The following is a 19,904-nucleotide window of genomic DNA, read 5'->3' on the forward strand; positions in this document are numbered from 1 at the left end:
AAAGATGGTAATCCTGCAGTGATTCTGAGAATCCTCATGCATAATAAACGAGGCTAGTTTTCTGGGAAAACCACACAACATTTTATGCAGCACCTAACTAGGTAAAAGGCCAATACCAGAAACTGTTGTGTAGTACAATGGCAGGGAAAACGTAGGTGAGAGGTTAGGTGACTACTTTGGGGTACATTACAAAACATAACACCCACGCCTCATCCGACCGGACGATATACTAAAAAAGGTGAATGTCCTTCTAAGCCATCGATACTCACAAACTTTCTGTCGGGGGCCAAAATTACAGTGTGGTTTGTGGCCGAGGGCCGCACCGGTAGGGGTGGGGAGCCAGGGTCAGCTGTATTTCAAAAGCAAATGTTACAAAGAGCACATTTTGATAATACATTTTTATTAGCAGACAATAGCAATCTTAAGAGGCATTGCATAGCTTCATACACACTTTGACCCCAATTCCATCACAGTCTCTCTCTCGCTCTCTACCTCAGTCTCTCTACCTCAGTCAGTCAGTCTATCACTCTCTCGCTCTCTCAGTCTTTGTCTATGTCTTTCTCTCTCTCTCGCTCAGTCTCTCTCTCTCGCTCAGTCTCTCTCTCAGTCTCTCTCTACCTCAGTCTCTCTCTCAGTCTCTCTCTACCTCAGTCTCTCTCTCAGTCTCTCTCTACCTCAGTCTCTCTCTCAGTCTCTCTCTACCTCAGTCAGTCAGTCAGTCTCTCTCTACCTCAGTCAGTCAGTCTCTCTACCTCAGTCAGTCTCTCTCTACCTCAGTCAGTCTCTCTCTACCTCAGTCAGTCTCTCTACCTCAGTCAGTCTCTCTACCTCAGTCAGTCTCTCTACCTCAGTCAGTCTCTCTACCTCAGTCAGTCTCTCTCTACCTCAGTCAGGCAGTTTCTCTCAGTCAGGCAGTTTCTCTCAGTCAGGCAGTCAGTCAGTCTCTCTACCTCAGTCAGTCAGTCTCTCTCTACCTCAGTCAGTCTCTCTCTACCTCAGTCAGTCTCTCTCTACCTCAGTCAGTCTCTCTCTACCTCAGTCAGTCTCTCTCTACCTCAGTCAGGCAGTTTCTCTCGGTCAGGCAGTTTCTCTCGGTCAGGCAGTGTCTCTCGGTCAGGCAGTCTTAGTCAGGCAGTCTCAGTCAGGCAGTCAGTCTCAGTCAGGCAGTTTCTCTTAGTTAGGCAGTTTCTCTCAGTCAGGCAGGCAATCAGTCTCAGTCAGGCAGTGTCTCTCAGTCAGGCAATCAGTCTTAGTCCGTCTCAGTCAGTCTCTCAGTCAGTTAGTCTCTGTCAGTCAGTCCCTCCCTCGCTCCACACTCCCTCGCTCCACACTCTCTCCCCTCTCTCTCCCCTCGGTCTCTCCTCTCTCTTCTCTCTCGCTCTCCTCTCGTTGGCCATGTGTACATTACCTGAAAGGACCGTGGGCTGCCAAGGAAGGCCTGCCAGGCCGCTGGCGGTCCGCATGCCGTACCACGGTTCTAAGCAATCGTAAAACATTGTTAACATTTTTTTCATAATAAGAATGTCTAAAAGAATATAAAAAATGCCTAAAAACTCTATAAATACATGTCCACATATATATAGTTTGAGCAGCTGAGAGTGTCTGAAAGCCATGGTGATCAGTAATAGTACAGAAGGAAACATTTTTTGTTTAAAACTCCAATTTTAGTTGTTTTGGAAAAACGCAGAATTCTTCCCAGCACACGAAGAATCAAATGTTTATATGTCATGTGTGAGAGACGCAACATCACTGCTGCTTGCCTTCGCAGACGACAATCCCTGTAACACCTCACAGATCAGGCTCATCGAGCAAAGATGATCTTCTTCAGTTCACTCAGCCGATGCTGGGGAGGCATTTAAAACATCCAAAGCCTGTGTGCCTGCAGTAGAGCTGGTGTCCAATCCAACAGGAGCTGAAGCATCCCGTGGTCGCTCGCTCGAAGAAAGCAGACTTCAACATGGGAATACGCTGAGGACACTGCACTATGTGGGCCTTTAACGGGTCCAGAAATACATCCACGTGTGAGGCACAACCGATGGAAGTGTTCGACATTGTTCCAACACGCATTCTTGTCTGTAGAAGAGGCAGCAGAGAACAGGCAAAACACAGTCAATCCAGACTGGTCAGAATGATAGGAACAAAGACTCGCTTAGCTCCCGACGTCGAGGTGTACCCAGATTGAGTACCGTGCGATCACGGTAAAGTCGCTCCAAGAGCGTCTTTTCCATTTCCTTGGTGATTGGGACATCCATTGCGTAGCAGAAATATTAAAATCAGAATTCCCACTACTAGTAGCAGGATTAGCAGAAGCCCTCCAAAAATGCTTCCAAATATGTAGTGTATAAAGGCTGGAATCACGCCGAAGACGGTCTAAAAGGTGCTTAACAGCCCAGAACCTATGGTCTTAAATAGGTGTACTATACCTTTCGTATTAGACATATTAAAGATACGCTGTGCAATTTCACTGAAATGAAAAGTGCAGTTAGTTCATACCAGTGCCTGAATCTCAGCTGAGGACCTTGCAACGTGAAGATCAAAAGTCTCCTGGGTCGAGGTTAAGGGCACATCTTTCTGTAAAAGCATGGCTTTCATTTGGCTCAGAGTATCAAATCGTATAAAGAAAACATTCAGCAATGGCCATAACGCCGCCTCCTGACTGTGTGGGTCGGTGGAAACAATACTTGCATACAACAAATAACTCTGGAACTTACTGTGACTAGATATGGGATGCCATGAAGCATCCCACAACAACCTTGATCATTCCGTATTAAGTAACTCCTATTTGAGAGCAGCCTGAACACTGGATTAATCATGGCAGCCGGGAACCCTTTAAATGACAAGATAGGTTTGCAACTGAACCGTTGCAGGCCCTGTGAAGCATAATAACCTGGCAAAGTAGAGATCCACGTAATGAAGTCTCGCAGTCTGTACCGCTGAGAAACACTACAGTGTCCCCATTCCTGCATCTAAATCTATACGGTAATTCTCAAGATTCATGGATGAAGTCCTTACCCATTGCTTCATATCTGCCTACCTGGTGGTGATCTAGGCACTATTGAAATTAGAAAGTTGTTAGTGGTAAGGTTATAAGGCCATGAAATAACCACTCTGTGGCCGGTGACTCTGCCACGGTAAAAGGTAATTGGCCTAATTTCTCAATGTGCAGCATTTTATATTTTGCATCTCTTTGTGCCATTCTTGTCTGTCTCTCCGATAGATTATATGCGGAGAATAGAGAAGTACTGTTAATATATCTCCAAGGCACATAACCAGAATGCAATGATTGTAGAGTCCAGCTTAATATAATGGATCGTAACAGTGACTGTCCGTGTTGTAAGATGGCCAGATCCTGTTCCATTATATCTATAGCAGAAGATACAATGTTGCCCAGTGAATAAATCCCGGATGTCAGTGTGTTCATACCATTGTCAACCACAGCCAAAGCCTTTTCTAAGTTAACTCTATCAATTTCACGCAATCTCTCCACAGCTTCCTGTTGAGAGATTTTCCAAATTTCATTATAACTAGCGTATAAGAAGCGATTCTGACGTGGCTAACAGGAACCTAGCAAATAATCCCGAAGATCCATGTTGAATGCGAGTAAGGACAAGTGTTGTTTCACCTGTTACAGTGTCGAGGTTCTTAGCCAATCTAGGCATAACTTCCCAACACTGTATGATGTCACCACCCCTGGATGTTCCTGTTGTAAATAGCGTAGGTCAGGCCTATAGATACTAAACCCTTCAGGTGGTCCCTTGAATCTTGACCGACACCGGTTTGTGTCTATTGGCCAAACTAACCATTCCTTCCAATTAGGGTCTGATGAATTGTATGAAACATCCTGCATGATGTTATCTAGTGTACGCTCACCATTAGCTGTATAGTTTTGCCATCCCTCAAAGTGTGAAAGCGAGGGACTATGAGGTGTGTTCAAGTCCTTAATCTTGGCTAACCCAAGACAGGAAGTTTGTTGCACAGTGTCGTTCTAGAAGATAATTTGTTGTGTTAAGAGGTATGCTCTAAATAGTGCCTCAGTTCCCTGAACCTGCCACTCCTTAGTCCCCCAGACTGATTTTATGTCTATTGTGTCTTTCCATAAGTCGAAGCCCTGTTCAGACAGTAGGCGATGCAGAGTAGATCTGTTTCGTATTAGTAAGCATACTTTTCTTTGCAGATGTAGGTGCAAGCATATAATAATAAGAGCGTGGATCAGATTTATTAAACCCAGAAAAATAAGCAAACTTTTTTGCAAATGTTTGTGAACTACCTTTCTGTGGTATTGAGCAATGTTCCCATTGGTGGTAATTGAAAACATTATTTGGGGCACTTGTTTTAAGCAAAAAATTATGACCATAATGTTGGTAACCATACATGGTGTCAAAATCAGATGAATCAAACATTTAATTTTTCGTAAAGGATTCAGACAGTTCTAAATCAGACAGCATACTTTTTACAGTTTCGAAATCCCAGTCGTCAGAGCATCTACTGGAGGTGATCTCATTTAAAGAAATTTTAAATACATGTGGTATTTCCAAAAGTTCTGTGGTATCAAATAAGTCATGTGAAACTCTGTCCCAAACTATTCAGTCAGGAACTGGAACTGCTGTAATGTTCACATAGGACATGTCTCTCTGTTCACAATGAGATGACTTATGAGGTTTCAGCACCAAGATCACATTTGATACTGCGGAGCGTTCTGGGAGATAGTGTCCATTCACGAGTAAGAAAAAGACTGTCACTAAGCCTATCCAGAAGAGTAGGAACAGTATTCCAAGTGCTATCCAAAGCTGTAGACAGGGGGAAACTAGGTAAGTCTTTTTCAGCCAAAGGTGGAAAGCATGAAGTTGTTTTATGCGAGAAACTGGAGCTGGCGGTGACTCAGGTTCACTTGGATCCAAAGAAAAAGTGTCGAAATCGATGACATAGCCAGATGCAGTTCGATCCATCTTTGGTAGCCCAGCAGGTTTTGTTGAACTTGCAGATGACTCGTTTTGAGGCATATTCCCATAGATGTCGGTGGTAAGCCGAATTGATATCTGTGTTTCATTTGTGTTTTTGATGATGTTCAATTTCAATAGGAACGAGTTCCATTTCATTGTTGGTAACTTCATTACTACGTATAGAAGACTCATCAAATGTTATCAGTCTTTCTGTCTGAACCTCCTGTATGGTAGCGAGAAGAGATCGGCGGCTAGCCAGGAGCCCACACAGCCTGCTATTCAGTATTGGCCACGTAGTGTGGTTTGATCAGATCAATGGAGATTAATCTCTTTTTTTTCTTGCTGGCAAGAGGCGGAAGAAGTACTGTTCTTGTACCTTCGACAGCTAGGACCTTCTGTAGGATTGCCCACATTCTTTTTTGTCCACAGTCTTTTCTCTGACCATATCCCCGACTTTAGGGACCCAGGCAGGTCTTGCCGTTACTGATTTTACTTCCCCAGTGGCGGTGCGTTTTACTTGGACATTGCTTTGTAGTGCCCGGATTTCACTGAGTTCGTGTAAAACAGCCAAATGGTTATCGATGTCAAATGGTTTTCATCCGCCACTGTGCTGCCACAATCAAGGTAAGGTACCCACGTTCTCAACTCAAATAGGACTTTGTAAGGGGTGATGCATCCTAGAGAACTTCTTGGCATGTTAATAAGTGCCATCTGGACCCCATATAGGTGATTGACCCAACTACCACCCAAGCCTAAAACCCTCGCTTTTAAGGATTGCTTTAAGTCCCGGTTTTTCCTCTCCACAATCAAATTTCCCTCGGGATGATCCGGAGATGAGCACCGCAATGCTACACCCAAACTTTCCATGGATTCCTTGTAAGCCCTAGAGCTAAACGTGGGGACACGGTCAGAGTGTAATGTGCCAACTGCGTATGTCCCTATGAAGACTTGCAAATCCTTTATAACAGCTTGGGCATCAGCCGAGCGCTGAGGCCAAGGAATCTAGAGCATGAATCCACTGCCACCAAGATATACTTGTAAGCCCCATCATATTGTAAGGGGCCGCAGTGGTCCAAATAGACACAAGCGAGAGGTCTGTCTGTAATCCGTAGTGGTGTTTGCGCTGGACGAACTACGGTGGATCTCTTCATCTGCTGACAGATGTCACTTTTAAGGACAAATGTTTGTCTGTTGAGCTAAACCTGGCCACCAATAGCGCTGTTTCAGTAGACAAAAGTGTTGAGGTAAGCCCTGCGTGCGCTGAACCCAGACCCTTGTGTGCAGCCAGAATTAAACCGAATCTGCGATCCATGTTTGGTATTACTCTAGCCCCCACTCCCGGAATTTGAGCAAACTGAATATTTTTTGCCTCTAACTTGTAGGAGTACTTGAGAGGAAAGCTTTTTGGCATGGCTGAGCTGTTTTTGCATGAAGGAATGACAGCTACCATTATCTGTCCGTCTAGTCTCGAGCTAGAACAAGTGATTGCAGCTACGGCAGCAGTTCACACTGTCGCCTTGGTGGCTTCATCAGCCAATGAATTCCCATCAAAGTGAACGCCATCACGTTTATGACTCAGCGTGTGTATCATGTGTGCTCTTGGCAAGTCTGTTTTCAGTTCTGCCACTTGTTGCTTTATTGTGCAACCTTTTGAGTCTTTAAACCCATTCTGACCCCAGTAGTAAGGATATTTATTTTAAGTCTGGACACAGTAAAATGAATCACACACTACAAGTGTGTGTTATGCCTGATCCATATTTATAAGTGCCAGTAATCGTGCTTCAAATTCTGCCAGCTGTACCGTGCAGTCTCCAAGAGACTGTGTCTTCGTACTGCTATGATGGAACTTGCCGTCCCGCATACGTCCTTTTACAATTGCACATGATGTGCTGTATTGTTGTTTACCACCTATGGCAGGCTGAGCAGAACCGTCAGTGTAAATGTATTCATATTGATCTAGAGTCATTATTTCATTCGGGAGAGGATATTCTTGTTCTTTTTGCAGAAATGCTTGTGTTTTTAATGTAGAATCAAATTTGTAGTCTACATCTGTTGCAGTGAGAGAATTAGCCCATTGTATCCATCGCAGATGTAATGCTTTTGCGTTCGGAACGCTAGTTTTTCTAACAGCCTCCAAGTCCGTTACTGGAGTTTCGGCAATTATTCGTTTCCCCTGAGCCAATTCTCTTTCTCTCACCATGGCAGTCTGTACTGCTGTAAGAATCTTTTCAGTGGATGCAAAGCGCATCTCAGCGTTTGTGTACAGATGAGATCTGTATGCTATAGGTACAGTTTCGTCTTTATTGAAGGTTAGGTAAGTGTAACCAGATTGACCCGCGATTACAAGGATCACCAGATTTGTGGCATTTACACGTGTGTAGGTGTTTGGAAGCTATTATGTCAGCTTGTATGGAACAAAGGATATCCGTGTGTTCCTGTGTCCAATGTCTAATTGAAAAATCAGGTCTGATTAAATCGTAAAAAGGTTTCACTTTTTTTGCGTAATCCAAAATGTATGTTCTGCCAAAATGTAAGAATTTCAATATAGATTGTACATTTTTGAAGGTTGGAGCAGTGCACACTTTTCTAAAAAGTTAGCTGCTAGGCTTTTCCCTTCACTTGACAACTCGTATCCTAAAAATAGGACATTGAGGTGGGCTATTTTCGATTTTTTAAAGTTGAACTTGTAGCCCTCAAGGGCGAATCTTACAATTATGTTCCTCACCCTGGTCAAATGATCCAATAAAATCATCATTCAAGACAGGACATAGGACGATGCCTCCTCATCAAAGTTTTGAAGTAACTTTGTTACCCTAGCTGAGAACAATCTGGGGCTATTATTATACCTGGGGCATTCAACAGAATTAACTCTGAGAGCCTAGGGCTGAGAATGCGGTCAAGTATCCGCTTTCAGGCGCTATAATTTGGCAGAAGAATCCACTTGAGATATCTAGTGTTTTTTTGTATTTTTTCCGCACAATGTTATTCATTAATGCGCACTGTGTGCATTCTGTACTGCAAATGTCTTTGTGCATAAATACAAATAAATGTAGTCTAAAACTAGACGGTATGAATTGTCAGGCTTCATTACGGGAAACAAAGGATTATTCATTGAAGAGGTGCAGTTGCCTATTACACCTAGGTATTCAAGTTGATCTAAGACCTCCCGGACTTGTTTTTTCGCTTCTTTTTTAATAGGGTACTGTCTCTGTGGAGTTGGAGTAGTTTTTACTGGGATTACATGGTTAGGTGACTCAGCATCCCACCCTACATGGTTGCAATATAATGCTGGAGCTAGTGCTGCTGCCACTCCTGCGCGTATGAATGCTTTAGTGATACTGGTACAAGGTCGGAAAAAGCCAGTAAAATTACTGTTTCCCCCTTTGGGCATTCCATAACAATCTCAGGCGGCCAATCTTTTTTTAGCCAAAAGGATGACATAGCCATAAGTCAGGTTCTCCCAAAAGAGACCTTTAATTTTTCTGGGTATATCCCCATCTATTTGGAGTGTTATTTCATATAACTGGTGTGGGACACTTACCCCAGTGTCCGGTGTCTCGACCGTGTTGTTCTCATTCAACGCCTCTGTCACCAGATATTCCATCAGGTTCTGGTGAGCTATTGTTACTTCTGCTGCGCAGAGCCCATTCCCCGTTCAGAAGTTGAGTCCTCTGTATCTTGGCATTTCTTACTTTAAGGCCAGCTACTTGTTTCTTTTTAAATTGAGGTTTTGATTTTGGTTTATCTTTTTTGAGATTATAGTCCGAAGCACAATGTGTATCTCTGGGCTTTGTTCGTTCTTCTGATCTGTGTTCTGACCGTCCTTTCCTCTCGGAGTTTTTTGATGAATCCTGAAAGGAACAAGAGGAACATGTATCAATATCCTGATACCTGTCAGGTGTTTTCGTGTTATCACGATTCCTAAGGTTGTACCTCCTTTCGGAGGGCTTCTGTTGAGGAGACCCACCCCTTGATTGTGATCTATTCTCTCTATTCTTTTGTTGTTTATTATCCCATTTCTTCTTGGAAGAATCGGGTGCTTGCTTGGTGTTATCTTTTTCAGGTCTACCCATGAGTTGAGGTTTTGTTGCTCTAGCTCCCAAATTTTCTCTACCTAATTCAGCATATATGTATCTTGGATAATGTTTGGTAATTCTCGCTCCTGTTGTACAGTAGTGAAATCCCTCAAGCGTTGGCAGATCGCTACCGCTGCTGCCTCCCCTTTTATGTTTGCCAATATAATAGTTGATACCTGGGCAGAATTTCCTAACAATTTCATCATCTAAGTTCAGAGCAGGCTCAGCTCCATACTCATTCTGTATCTGTCTCAATGCGTCTGGTATTACTGCTATTGAAGGGATACCATGAGTTTTGGTATAGATGGCAGCAAAAACTGTACCCCAAGAGGTACTTACCTCTATCGGGGGAGCTATCCCCATTGGCAAGCATATTGTTAGCATTCTGTGATTTTCTTGAAGGCATGTGTGGGGAAACGCTGCCTCTAATTGTGTTATTTTTTGAGCTATCCAGAATGGAATTTGCTCGCCTTTAGTGGGTATTTTACCCATAACTGTGTTCAGTGTTTGTGATGTTATTTTAGTTGCAGTTCCTTGTATTTGTCCTGCTGGTGTAACACTTGTTGGTTGAAGTGTCAATGTTCTCATAACGATTTCTGCAAAGTTTTTTTTACTTCTTTGTGAAGTGGACGTAAGTTTGCTACCGGCATTGTGTCAATGTCTGGATGCGGTGTGTAAGCAGCTAGGACCGGCCAAGTCGTTCCTTCTCTGCCGAGCGGACCGAGTCACACTTTATCTGTTGTGTGTGGGATGGCGCCTTTAAGCCAGTTTATGTGCTCCTGGTAGGTGAGCGGAACGTCAATGTCCTTGTATAGACAATATTTCTCTGGTATTTCATCTTCAGTGTAAAAATGAAATGTGTCTCTGCGTGCATCTGCTGATGGGAATTTGACCCATGAATAGAATACCTCTGTCCTGTATGACTCGTGTGCCTCAATAACGAATGTTACAGTCTCACCTCTTTCTGTAACTCCAAACTCTGCTAGTTTAAAGTGAGTACTGTTCTGACATTTTCTGAAATGTTTATAGCACCTTCTTGCTCCCCCTCTCCCGCTGCATTCGCAAGTAGTGCTGCCGCAGAATTGTCTTCTTCGACAGACATTGTTGAAAAGATTTCAAGGAAACCGAGATATGGTTTTATGCACAATAGAGAACTATCTGTCCTTCACGGTTGAATAAACCTACAGCCAATACATAGGATATGCCTATTCGACTGTTGTGGATCTTTCCCTTCCCACTCCAGACTTCTCTGGGTAGAAGTTCTGAGAAAAGCACGACTGAACTACTCAGATTTGTCCCTTAAATAAGAACCAAACCAACGTTGGTGGGGCCATGTCGTGTAGTTCCTATAAATCTATAGAGGATCTGCGCGTTTAGACAATATAAACGGTGTGATTGGTGTTTAGATTTATTCCAGACACCTACACCGGATATGTACATCTGTATACCAGCTAGCTCACAGTGCCACTATGAACCCCACTTACCAAGGAGAGAATAGTTTCTGGCAACTATCGAACATGAAAACCATGTCCCTTCAGGGATCGTGGAAACAGTACAGTACTTTTTTGCTCAGTCACTCATGCTCACTTTGTCTCAGAGAGATACACAGAATAAACGGTGGGGACGTTTTTAATAAGCATTGTGCTGAAACAACCATAAGACAGAAACAGATATAAATGATTATAATCACTAACTGAGTAAATGGATGGTAGATTTCTACCATAGCGCCAAAACGACGAATATATGCAAGCATACAGATACATGACAATAACAATGCATACTCCTACGATGCTAACCCTAACAAGTTGTACCTAAATGTACCTAGCATGTATGTAGGTGTATGGCCAAGAATGCCACTAGGATTGAACCAACCCCATTACCTGATGAGAGAACGAAGGACCCCGTCTTGGTCTCGAGATAAAAACCCCGTGAGGGATGTCAGACCACTGCGTGCTGGAGTGTCTGCGTGCAGGAACCTCAGCGTCTCGCGTCTGTGTGTCAGCATGGAAGTCTTTCTCCTCTGCCCGCCCCAGCAAAGATATGGTATTTATACACCCAAAAGGTACCCTCAAGGGTTCTACCTTGCTGTGTCATGTCGGCAGAGGATGAAGAAAGGGATGACCCTTATACATAGTTATTAGGCAGAAGATAGTAATCCTGCTTTGATTCTGAGAATCCTCATGCGTAATAAATGTGGCTAGTTTTCTGGGAAAACAAAACAAAATTTTATACAGCACCTAACTAGGTAAACTGTCAATACCAGAAACCGTTATGTAGTACAATGGCAAGGTAAAAGAAATACACTTTTTTTCAAATTTGAAAAGACTTATCCACATTTTTCTATGGTGTTTGTTGCATGATTTACATACCAAGCATTTTCAAGGCTTTGCTCGCACACTGGCACAAGCTGACCCTTGGCTCTAAATTTGTTGGCTCGCCCACATCTACTAACTTGAGAGCACTATGACAGCAGACAGCAACACTGAGTGTCGGGACATCTTGCTGCTTCCTCTCCCCCCTACAGGCCCAAAGACACCTGCCTGAGCTATATTTGGCAATCAGCGATAACCCACTTGCAATCTTTCACAGAAAAACATAACAGCAATGTGTATCTGTTATTAAATAAATAATATAGTTTGGGTAAATTCCTCCATATTCTTTTTTTAATATAGCACTTCTGCCAAATTGGTTTGCTTTAAAACTCAGAAAAGATTTAGACTATTTCTAAGTTTTCATAGTGTATTTGTTGCTGTAGGTTTATATTTCAAGGGGCAAAAATGGAGTTCTGAATATTTCCCTGGATTGACTTGAAAATACCAGTCTGGTGGCCGCATTAGTGATTGGGTAGTATAATAGTTGCTTTCCCTCTTTCTTAGTACCTGCCGGGAGGTTTGTCTGGTATACTATAGTAAATGCAGAACTAGGGGGCTCATTATGATGGTGGAAGGACTACCACCGCCGGGCCGGCGGTGGCGATCCTCCCGCTATCACAATGAGATTTACCCACCGCCAAATTAGGATGGCAGTAGGTATCGCGGCAGATGCAAAGTACATCTGGCGCTTTTCCGCCGGTGGCAATCGCACCGATTGCCTGGCGGGCGGAATAGGGCCACTAATATGGTGGCGGTGCCTAGCAAGCACCGCCCACCATATTAGGATGTGCCCTGGTAGAGGCCTTTCCATGGCGGCGATGTCGCCATGGAAAGGCTGGCGGGGTTTGGGGGCCCGTTGCGGGCCCCCTCTGTGTGGGGGAGGGTGTAGGTGCACCGGGGGGTACCCATGGTAACCCCCTACATTTACATGCACAAGGTGGCAGGCACCGTGTGGTGCCTGCCACGGTGTGCATCGAAAACGCACATCGTGGCATTTTAACATTGCGAATGGTGCTGCAGCCAGCAGCACCGTCCGCAATGTTAAAAGGCCAGGAAGCACCCGCCATCCTAATTGGGCTGGTAGGACCACCGCACGTCTGGTGGGCAGTCCCAGCACTGCTTTGATGGCGGGCGGACTGATGTCTGCCCACCATCATAACGAGCCCCTAAGTTCTTAAAGGTTCTCCTAAAAGGGATCCGGTAGAATGCATGGCACTTATAACACAGAGGTTAAACTTTTCTGGGACTCACTCCAGTATGATCAGTTACAATAGGTTAACGACTGTTCAAAATGTGCCCTTTCTGCAGGGTCACCCCAATTGTTTTTTTTTTCCTTTTTGCTGAACCTTATTTTTGCTGGTTATAGAACTCTGTGCAATGTAATCCCGCTATCCAGTAGTAAAGTGCTGGTGCTCCTCCTTACAACATGGTAAAATTGGTATACAGGTATATTTAACTTAACTATAAGTCCATAGTATATGGTACCCACAGTGTACCAGTGCCTGTAAGTTGAATATCAGCAGTGGGCTGCAGCACTCATTGTGCCAACCACTACAGTGACAGAACACAGAATTTCTCCAGGCCTACTACTGTAGGCTGGTTGTGAAGTTTTAAAATAACAATTCACATTGTCAAAATAAACTTTTGATAGGGCTAAGCCTTCCTTTTAAATATTAATAAGTCACTCTTAATGGTGCATGGTATTGAAAAGTAGGACATCTAAAAGTTTACTATTCCACACGTCCTTACAGTGAAAAAGCATATACACTACTTTCCTTGTAGCATGACTATCTGCTTATATAAGGAAACGCTGGATCCCATTATCTATCACATTTTATAATGCTAATTTGGGATTGGTAGCAGGTAGAGAACTATTTCTTTGTAAGAGATAAACAAAATTCAATGTAATGGTAACATTGAATTTTGACTATTTCAGAAATGGTACTTTGGAAAAGTTACCTATCATCTGCCTAAAGCCTCTGGAGGCCTTTCCACATGTGTTCAATTGTTACCTGTCAGCTTGATGGCTCCCCTGGGGTGAGATGTAAACAGCTGCCAGGACAGGGATAACAGGCCTTGGGTGTGGGAAGGGATCATCCCTCCCTTTGACAGGATGCCAAATTAGGATGTCCAGACCATCGGTGCACCTCAAAGGGGTAACCCAGGTCATAGGCAAATGTAGCACACACACATCTTGTCCTTTAAGTCACCCAGGCCCCAACTCTGGTGGAACGGAGAGCTTCCCCAGAACTGGTTTAAAAAGAACAATTGATGGACAGAATGCAGGACAATGTCATACATTCACCCTAGTACAGAGATCCGGGCCTAAATCCATAGTTTCTTTGCTCCCCGTGCCATTACAGTTTGAACCCAGCCATTTGCAAATCAGTCTTGACCCTGCGCCCAATGGGAAAAGTCCAGCACGAACTGCCAGGCCAGATCCTCCCTGGACGGGAAACAGGCATTCTAGGACCGGTTTTGGGGATTCACCCCTCATCAGCCAGGATAGCTTGACTCCAGTGGCATGGAGCACGGGACCCACATCTGGGCATACCCGTACCACTCGGGGTGACAAATGCAAACAGAACAATTGATGGACAGAATGCAGAACAATGTCATACATTCACCCCAGTACAGAGATCTAGGCCTAAATCCAATGTTTATTTGCTCCCCATGCCATTCCAGTTTGAACCCAGCCATGTGCAAATCAGTCTTGACCCTGCGCCCAATGGGAACAGTCCAGCCCGAACTGCCAGGCCTGGTCCTCCCTGGACTGGAAACAAGGACGGGTTGTATTGCATTGTATTGGTATTTGTATAGCGCACTGTCACCCTACGGGTATCCTGGCGCTCTGACAGAACAGATATCATCATCAAGCTGCTCGAAAGAGCCAGGTCTTAAGGCTCTTTCTGAATTCCATTAAAGAATCCATATGTCTAATCCGCAGTGGGAGCTCGTTCCACATCCGAGCACCCACCACACTGAAAGCTCTCCCACCCATCCTAGTCCGTTTGAATCTAGGTTGTGCCAGCAGGTTAGCGTCGGAGGAGCGCAACTGTCTCGGGGGACGATACAGTGTAAATCTTTCCTGAAGATGGACCGGGCCCATCCCGTGTATTGCTTTATGAACTAGACAGAGAGATTTAAAAAGAACCCTTTCTCTGACTGGCAGCCAGTGAAGCACTCGCAGCGCCTGAATGGAGGAGGAGTCGCGCCTACGATTTAATGCCAGCTTCGCTGCAGCTGACTAAACTCTCTGTAGCCCCTGCAAGATGTATTGGGTGGCTCCTAAATACAAGGAGTTGCAGTAATCCATTCTGCTTAGTACAGTGCTCCTTATGACCGTAGCTCGCGTGTCTTCGGGCAAAAGCGGAAGGATTCGGCGTAAAAGCCGTAATAGCCCAAAACATGCGCTGGCTGTCTTACTTGCCTGCGAGTCCAACTGGAGATTACTGTCAAACAGAAAACCGAGATTACGTATTGTATCAGCTGGGGCCAGTGGATCCTCATCCGGAGCAAGACTGAGATCCACCGGCAGGTGTTGAATCTGCCTTAGCGGCGAATAATACAGTAGCTCAGTTTTTTCTCCATTGAACTGCAGGCAGTTTCTCCGTAACCAGTCGATGGTCAGACTCATGCAGTTTTGAAATTGTTCTAGGGGAACCGCCTCTTTTCCTTCCAGTGAGAAAGCCAGTTGCGCATCGTCTGCGTAATTGACTAGATCAACCCCAAAACGCCTTGATGATCGAAAATAGTGGCTGTAGATATATGTTAAAAAGAATGGGGCTGATGCTGGAGCCCTGCGGTACTCCAAAAGCTACGGGGGTTTTTTCAGAGGAGAAAGACCCCAGGGTCACCACTTGATATCTTCCCGCCAGATAGGAGCGGAGCCACTGCAATGCCTGACCCTTTACCCCTATTTCCTCCAAACGCTCCAGCAGGATTGAGTGACTTACTGTATCGAATGCGGCTGACATATCCAGGTTTCATCCCTCATCAGCCAGGATAGCTTGACTCCAGTGGCAGAGGGAGGGAGGGAGTTACAGGGTGGGGAGAGTAGAGGAATGGTTCTCCCCGAGGTAGTGATGCACAGGTTACATGTGGGAGTGAGGGGGGGCAGGGGAATCAGTGGCCTGGTCCTCAATGAGAGAGGAATTTGTTGGATAGAAACAGTTTTACTTCTTTCCGAAACAGGGATGCAGATGGCTTGTATCAAATGTTTGGGGCCATTCCAGAGACAGAACAGTTGTATGTTTTCTTTTTCTTTCAACTTTGTGGCTTGAAAAGTAAGGAGCTTGAGCGTCTGGAGGATCTGTCGCCTCCCGATAGGGTCAGTTTCGGGGACAGGTAGGAGGGAGTGCAGCGTTTTGTGGGTCATGCAAGCAATTTTTAAATGCATCCTGGCCTCGAAAGGAAGCCAATTCAGTGCACGAAGATCAGGGGTGATGTGATCACTTTTTTTTAACCTGTGATGAGCCTAGCTGCAGCATTAAGGATAGCCTTCAGAGGTGCAAGTGAGGTTTTTAGAGCCCCACAAGGGTAGTGCTATCATAGTCCAGTTTTGACAGCACAAGTGCATGAGTCGCAGTTGTGAGGTTGGCTGCGGGGAGGAAAGGTTTAAGTTTCCTCAGGATATGCAGATGCTCCTCTAGTGATGGCGTTGATTTGTTTTTGCAGGAGAGGTCTTTGTCTAGTGTTACACCAGAGGATTTTGCAGAGTTGATAATGTCTGGAGTGCAATTCTAGCCAGAGAGGAGAGGGAGCCAGTCGTGGAGGTTAGGGGTGGTACTGGGTGGAGCGATCAGTAAAAATTCAGTTATAAGCGCGTTGAGTTTGAGGTGGTTACGACTTAGCCATTGTTCCGTTTTTGTTAGGGTGACGTTAAGGGTGTAGATGCCCTTGGAGGTTATTCTCATGTTCAGTTGGGTGTCCTAAGCATACACATTTTAGGAGCTGTGGGAGAGTTTGAGGACTTCTGTAAGGGGCTACATATAGAGGTTGAACAGTGTTGGTGAGAGGATAGAATCTTGGGGGACGCCCGGAGATAGCAGAGGCTGTGATTGATTAGGAAGCGCTGAAATATGTTGTGTAAAAAGGAGAACCATTTTGGCATGGTGTCGGAAAGGCCCATCCTATGTTCCAGAAGGTCAAGTAGGGTAGCATGGTAGAATTGTGGAGCGGCAACTGTACACATTTCTCTAGGAGTTTGGTCAGAGTAGGGACGTTGGAAATGGGGTGGTGTAGGAAGGTGGTATCTGACTAATGGTTGCCCCCCCATATACTCTTAACCGCATTATAAGTCTATCGCGATAACGCGATAACTTGAGAATGGCTACACAGAACCATATCGTGTTTGGTGTCAAACATGTAGGAATCATACCCCCAGTCCAGCCATGGGCATGAGGGTACGATTCCCCCCTGCTAGAGGGGCGATATGGGAAAAGCGGCAGAATTTGGACACCAATTTAAAAGTGCACAAGTAACACAAAATGGCTACTGCCCGCCACCTACACGACCCTGGCTGGCTGTTGCTGGGGAAAACCCCAGCCTCGCCAGCTGGACAATAGGGCTCCTGTGGCAGGGAGGTGCTAGCATCTCCCCAGACAGGATAATGTGGATTGGAACAGGGTGGGTGCACCAAATGTCCTTTCAGAGTTGCACGTAGGCAGCTGCAGAGCCCTCATTCTGCATACACCGCTTGCAACCGGTTCAGGGGCATCCTGCCCCTCGCCCAGGCGGGAAACACACAAAGGGGAGAGGGTGTAGCCACCCTTTCCCGCCTCACCTCTCATTGGTGGACACTACTCTGGACACTCCCCTAATCTTGGGGATAAAGGTGAATAACGTGGCCCCAGAGCCTCAGATTAATCTTGAACTTTACAGTCTTGACCTTCGACTTGCTGCTGCCCAGCTGACGGAAGAAATCTCCCTTGGGATAAAGGAGTTATCCCTCTGCTTGGCAGGCACCTGAAACACTGCAAGTGACCCGGTTGGAACCTCGCTACTCCTACAGACTTCGACGACTTCCAGCACCCTTGAGGTGGGTTTCCAGCGCATCCCAGAGGCCAGTGAGTGTGCTCAACGAGTTTGGGCACCGTGGACCGCGTGGGTGCCGAGATCCCTAATACCCCAGGACACCGGCCACCTCTTGCGTAGCACACGACCCTGACCAGTGGGGAAGTTGTGCTTTGGCCCGTTTACGAGCCAACCACTCTACAGCAATTATGCCAAAGACCAGCGCCCTAGCCCCCTCTGGTGGCCCGTGGGTGCCCTTTTACGCACTCCAAATTGCCGCCTCCCGTGGTCCCTTGTCTCTCGACTTGTGGGCCCTAGCGGAGGTCTATTTCAACAATCAAGAGTTCCCCTGGTTGCTCCAGGCCTGCTCTACAGTCTCCCCGAAGGAGACCTCTCCCAGACCTCGTGGGTCTGTACTGCAGCAGATTTGTTCATCTTGCGTGGGTTGCGGTTGCCAAGGCTTAGTGGATCCAATCCGGACACTAACACCGCAGCAACCCTCATCCGACGTGGGACAGTCGCCCTCCAGAAGCTGGCCTTCCTTGAAGCCTCCCGGAGCCCGTGGCTGCAGATCCAAGCTACACCACTTTCCACCTGAAGCACCCGACATCGAAGGGCTCTTTGCTTTGAGCCTCCTGGTCACTTTGCCATGACCTAGACTCTGTCCACTCTGCTTTCAGGTTCTTCTCTACAATCTTCACATCTTTGATCTTCACGGCATCATCAACGCTTTTGGCTAGCAGCACTTTTGAACATTTTCCTATAGAAAATCAGCCCGCGACCCGACATCGAAAACGACCTATGCACCCGGCTTCCCTGGGGCAGGTAACAGTGGTACCTCGGTACTCTCGTGGTAGTGGGCTCCTCAAAAGCTTAAGTCTAAAGTTTTAACTTTGTACTCCTGCTAGAAGTGACTTTAATCTGTGTAATTTCAACCGCGACATTCTCCATAGGCTATAATAGAGATCCCGATAGCAGCTATTTCCACTGCACGCGCCTCCCGTGGGTCCCCTTCCTCATAACCTGGGGTGGATTCTTAAGGGGCCAGCGATCCTAAATGCCCTAGGCATTGTCTGTAGAATTGTCGTGGTTCTTATACCACTTTTTTGATATATGGTTTGGTCCCCCCCTGGGGCCCTGTGATTCCTGTGCTATTTATTGTGTTTATAAATGCTTGTTTGAATTGTAACTTTGCCACAGCTTCATAAAGAGACTGTGGGATTTTGTCTAGAATAAATACATATATTTTATATATATATACCTGTGTGGGCTACTCTTTCATTTGGTTATTCAAGAGGTTATTATGGTAAAACAATAAGCTTAACACTCCTTCAGGACTTAGCCAGAAGCCTGCTCTCCACAGCTACCACTAGGATAGCTTTCTTTAAAGGTTGTCTTAAACCTATCATCAATAAGAGTCGAATTGGACTGGTGCAAGGTGTCCCTATAACTAGGAGACAGCATATTACAGGCCAACTTCTCACAGGTGGTAGCTGTTGGCATCGGACTGGTTAGAGTTTGTTTTTTTTAGGATGGGGGTAACCTGACCAATTTTGAGGTAGTCTGGTAGTGAGCCTTGGGTGAGAGAGGCATTGATTATCCTGGTCCATAGAGGGAGTACGAGGCGAATTGACTCATTAAGGAGTTTGGAAGGGAGGGGATAAGTGAAATGATTTCAATATTTCAAGGAGTTAAATAGATTTAGAGTGTCAATCTTATCGAGAGTGAAGAAGCTAGACAAGGAGGGTTTATTTTTGGGTGAGATAGGGTGATTATACAGGTATGCTTCATTATGCATTGTGGATGTATGTTGGAGTGGTTGGTGCGGGAGTAGATTGAGAGAGATCTGGATGTCGTTGATGATTTGCAATGTTTTCTCAAAGAAAAAGGAGGCAAAAGTTTCACAGTCAGGGGTTGCTATAATTGTTAGTGGACACAAGGTCACTCCTGCAAGAAGATTGGTTTCTAATCATTTCAAACAGTTTCTTGGGCCCATTAGAAGAGTCTAGTTGGTTTTGAAAGAAGGCTGCTTTGGAGTGCCAAGCATAAATGTGGAGTCTCTAGACACCCACTTCAGAACACTCTACCTGTGGAAGATTAGAAAAGGAGTAAACCTGCTGTTTTAGACCTGAAAAAAGCATAGAAGACAGAATCCGCTCCCCCTCTGGTACCCAGGACAAAGAAGTGGACGGGAATAAGGCTCACCTTCTTTTCAAACTACAAGGATGCAACAAGTTTCCAAGACCTTTCCTGGAACTGCCCAGCTGATCCGTGGCAACTAAATCTGGAGTGGACTCTGCCTACCACACTCGAAGTCTCTTAGTGCCTCCCCTTATGTCCTAGGGGTGCATTAGAAGTGTACGCCTGTGGTGGATTGGGACTCAAAGGACTAAAGTCGGGAGGCAAAATCTTTGACCTTGTTAGTGCAACTGACCCAAGCTCCATTGCAGTCCGCGTCAAATATCTACCACAGCCACTGACTATCATTGGCACTTTGGGCA

At 45.5% G+C, this 19,904-nt stretch overlaps 1 protein-coding gene across 6 annotated transcripts in view; it reads right to left on the reverse strand.

Moving 5' to 3' along the window:
* The window catches only part of IL15 (interleukin 15), a 380,197-nt gene that overhangs the window by 164,351 nt on the left and 195,942 nt on the right, over positions 1-19,904 (reverse strand). For 2 of the 6 annotated variants that reach the window (XM_085641592.1, XM_085641590.1), the window contains exon 2: positions 8,482-8,791. The exons of the other annotated variants lie outside the window; for them this stretch is intronic. In XM_085641592.1, the coding sequence (XP_085497718.1) occupies positions 8,482-8,544 (63 nt within the window). In that variant the 5' untranslated portion in view covers positions 8,545-8,791. The remainder of the gene's footprint in view (positions 1-8,481; positions 8,792-19,904) is intronic. 6 annotated transcript variants of the gene reach the window in all.

Source organism: Triturus cristatus, chromosome 2_2 (genome assembly GCF_964204655.1).
Source record: "Triturus cristatus chromosome 2_2, aTriCri1.1, whole genome shotgun sequence".
Taxonomy (NCBI): domain Eukaryota; kingdom Metazoa; phylum Chordata; class Amphibia; order Caudata; family Salamandridae; genus Triturus; species Triturus cristatus.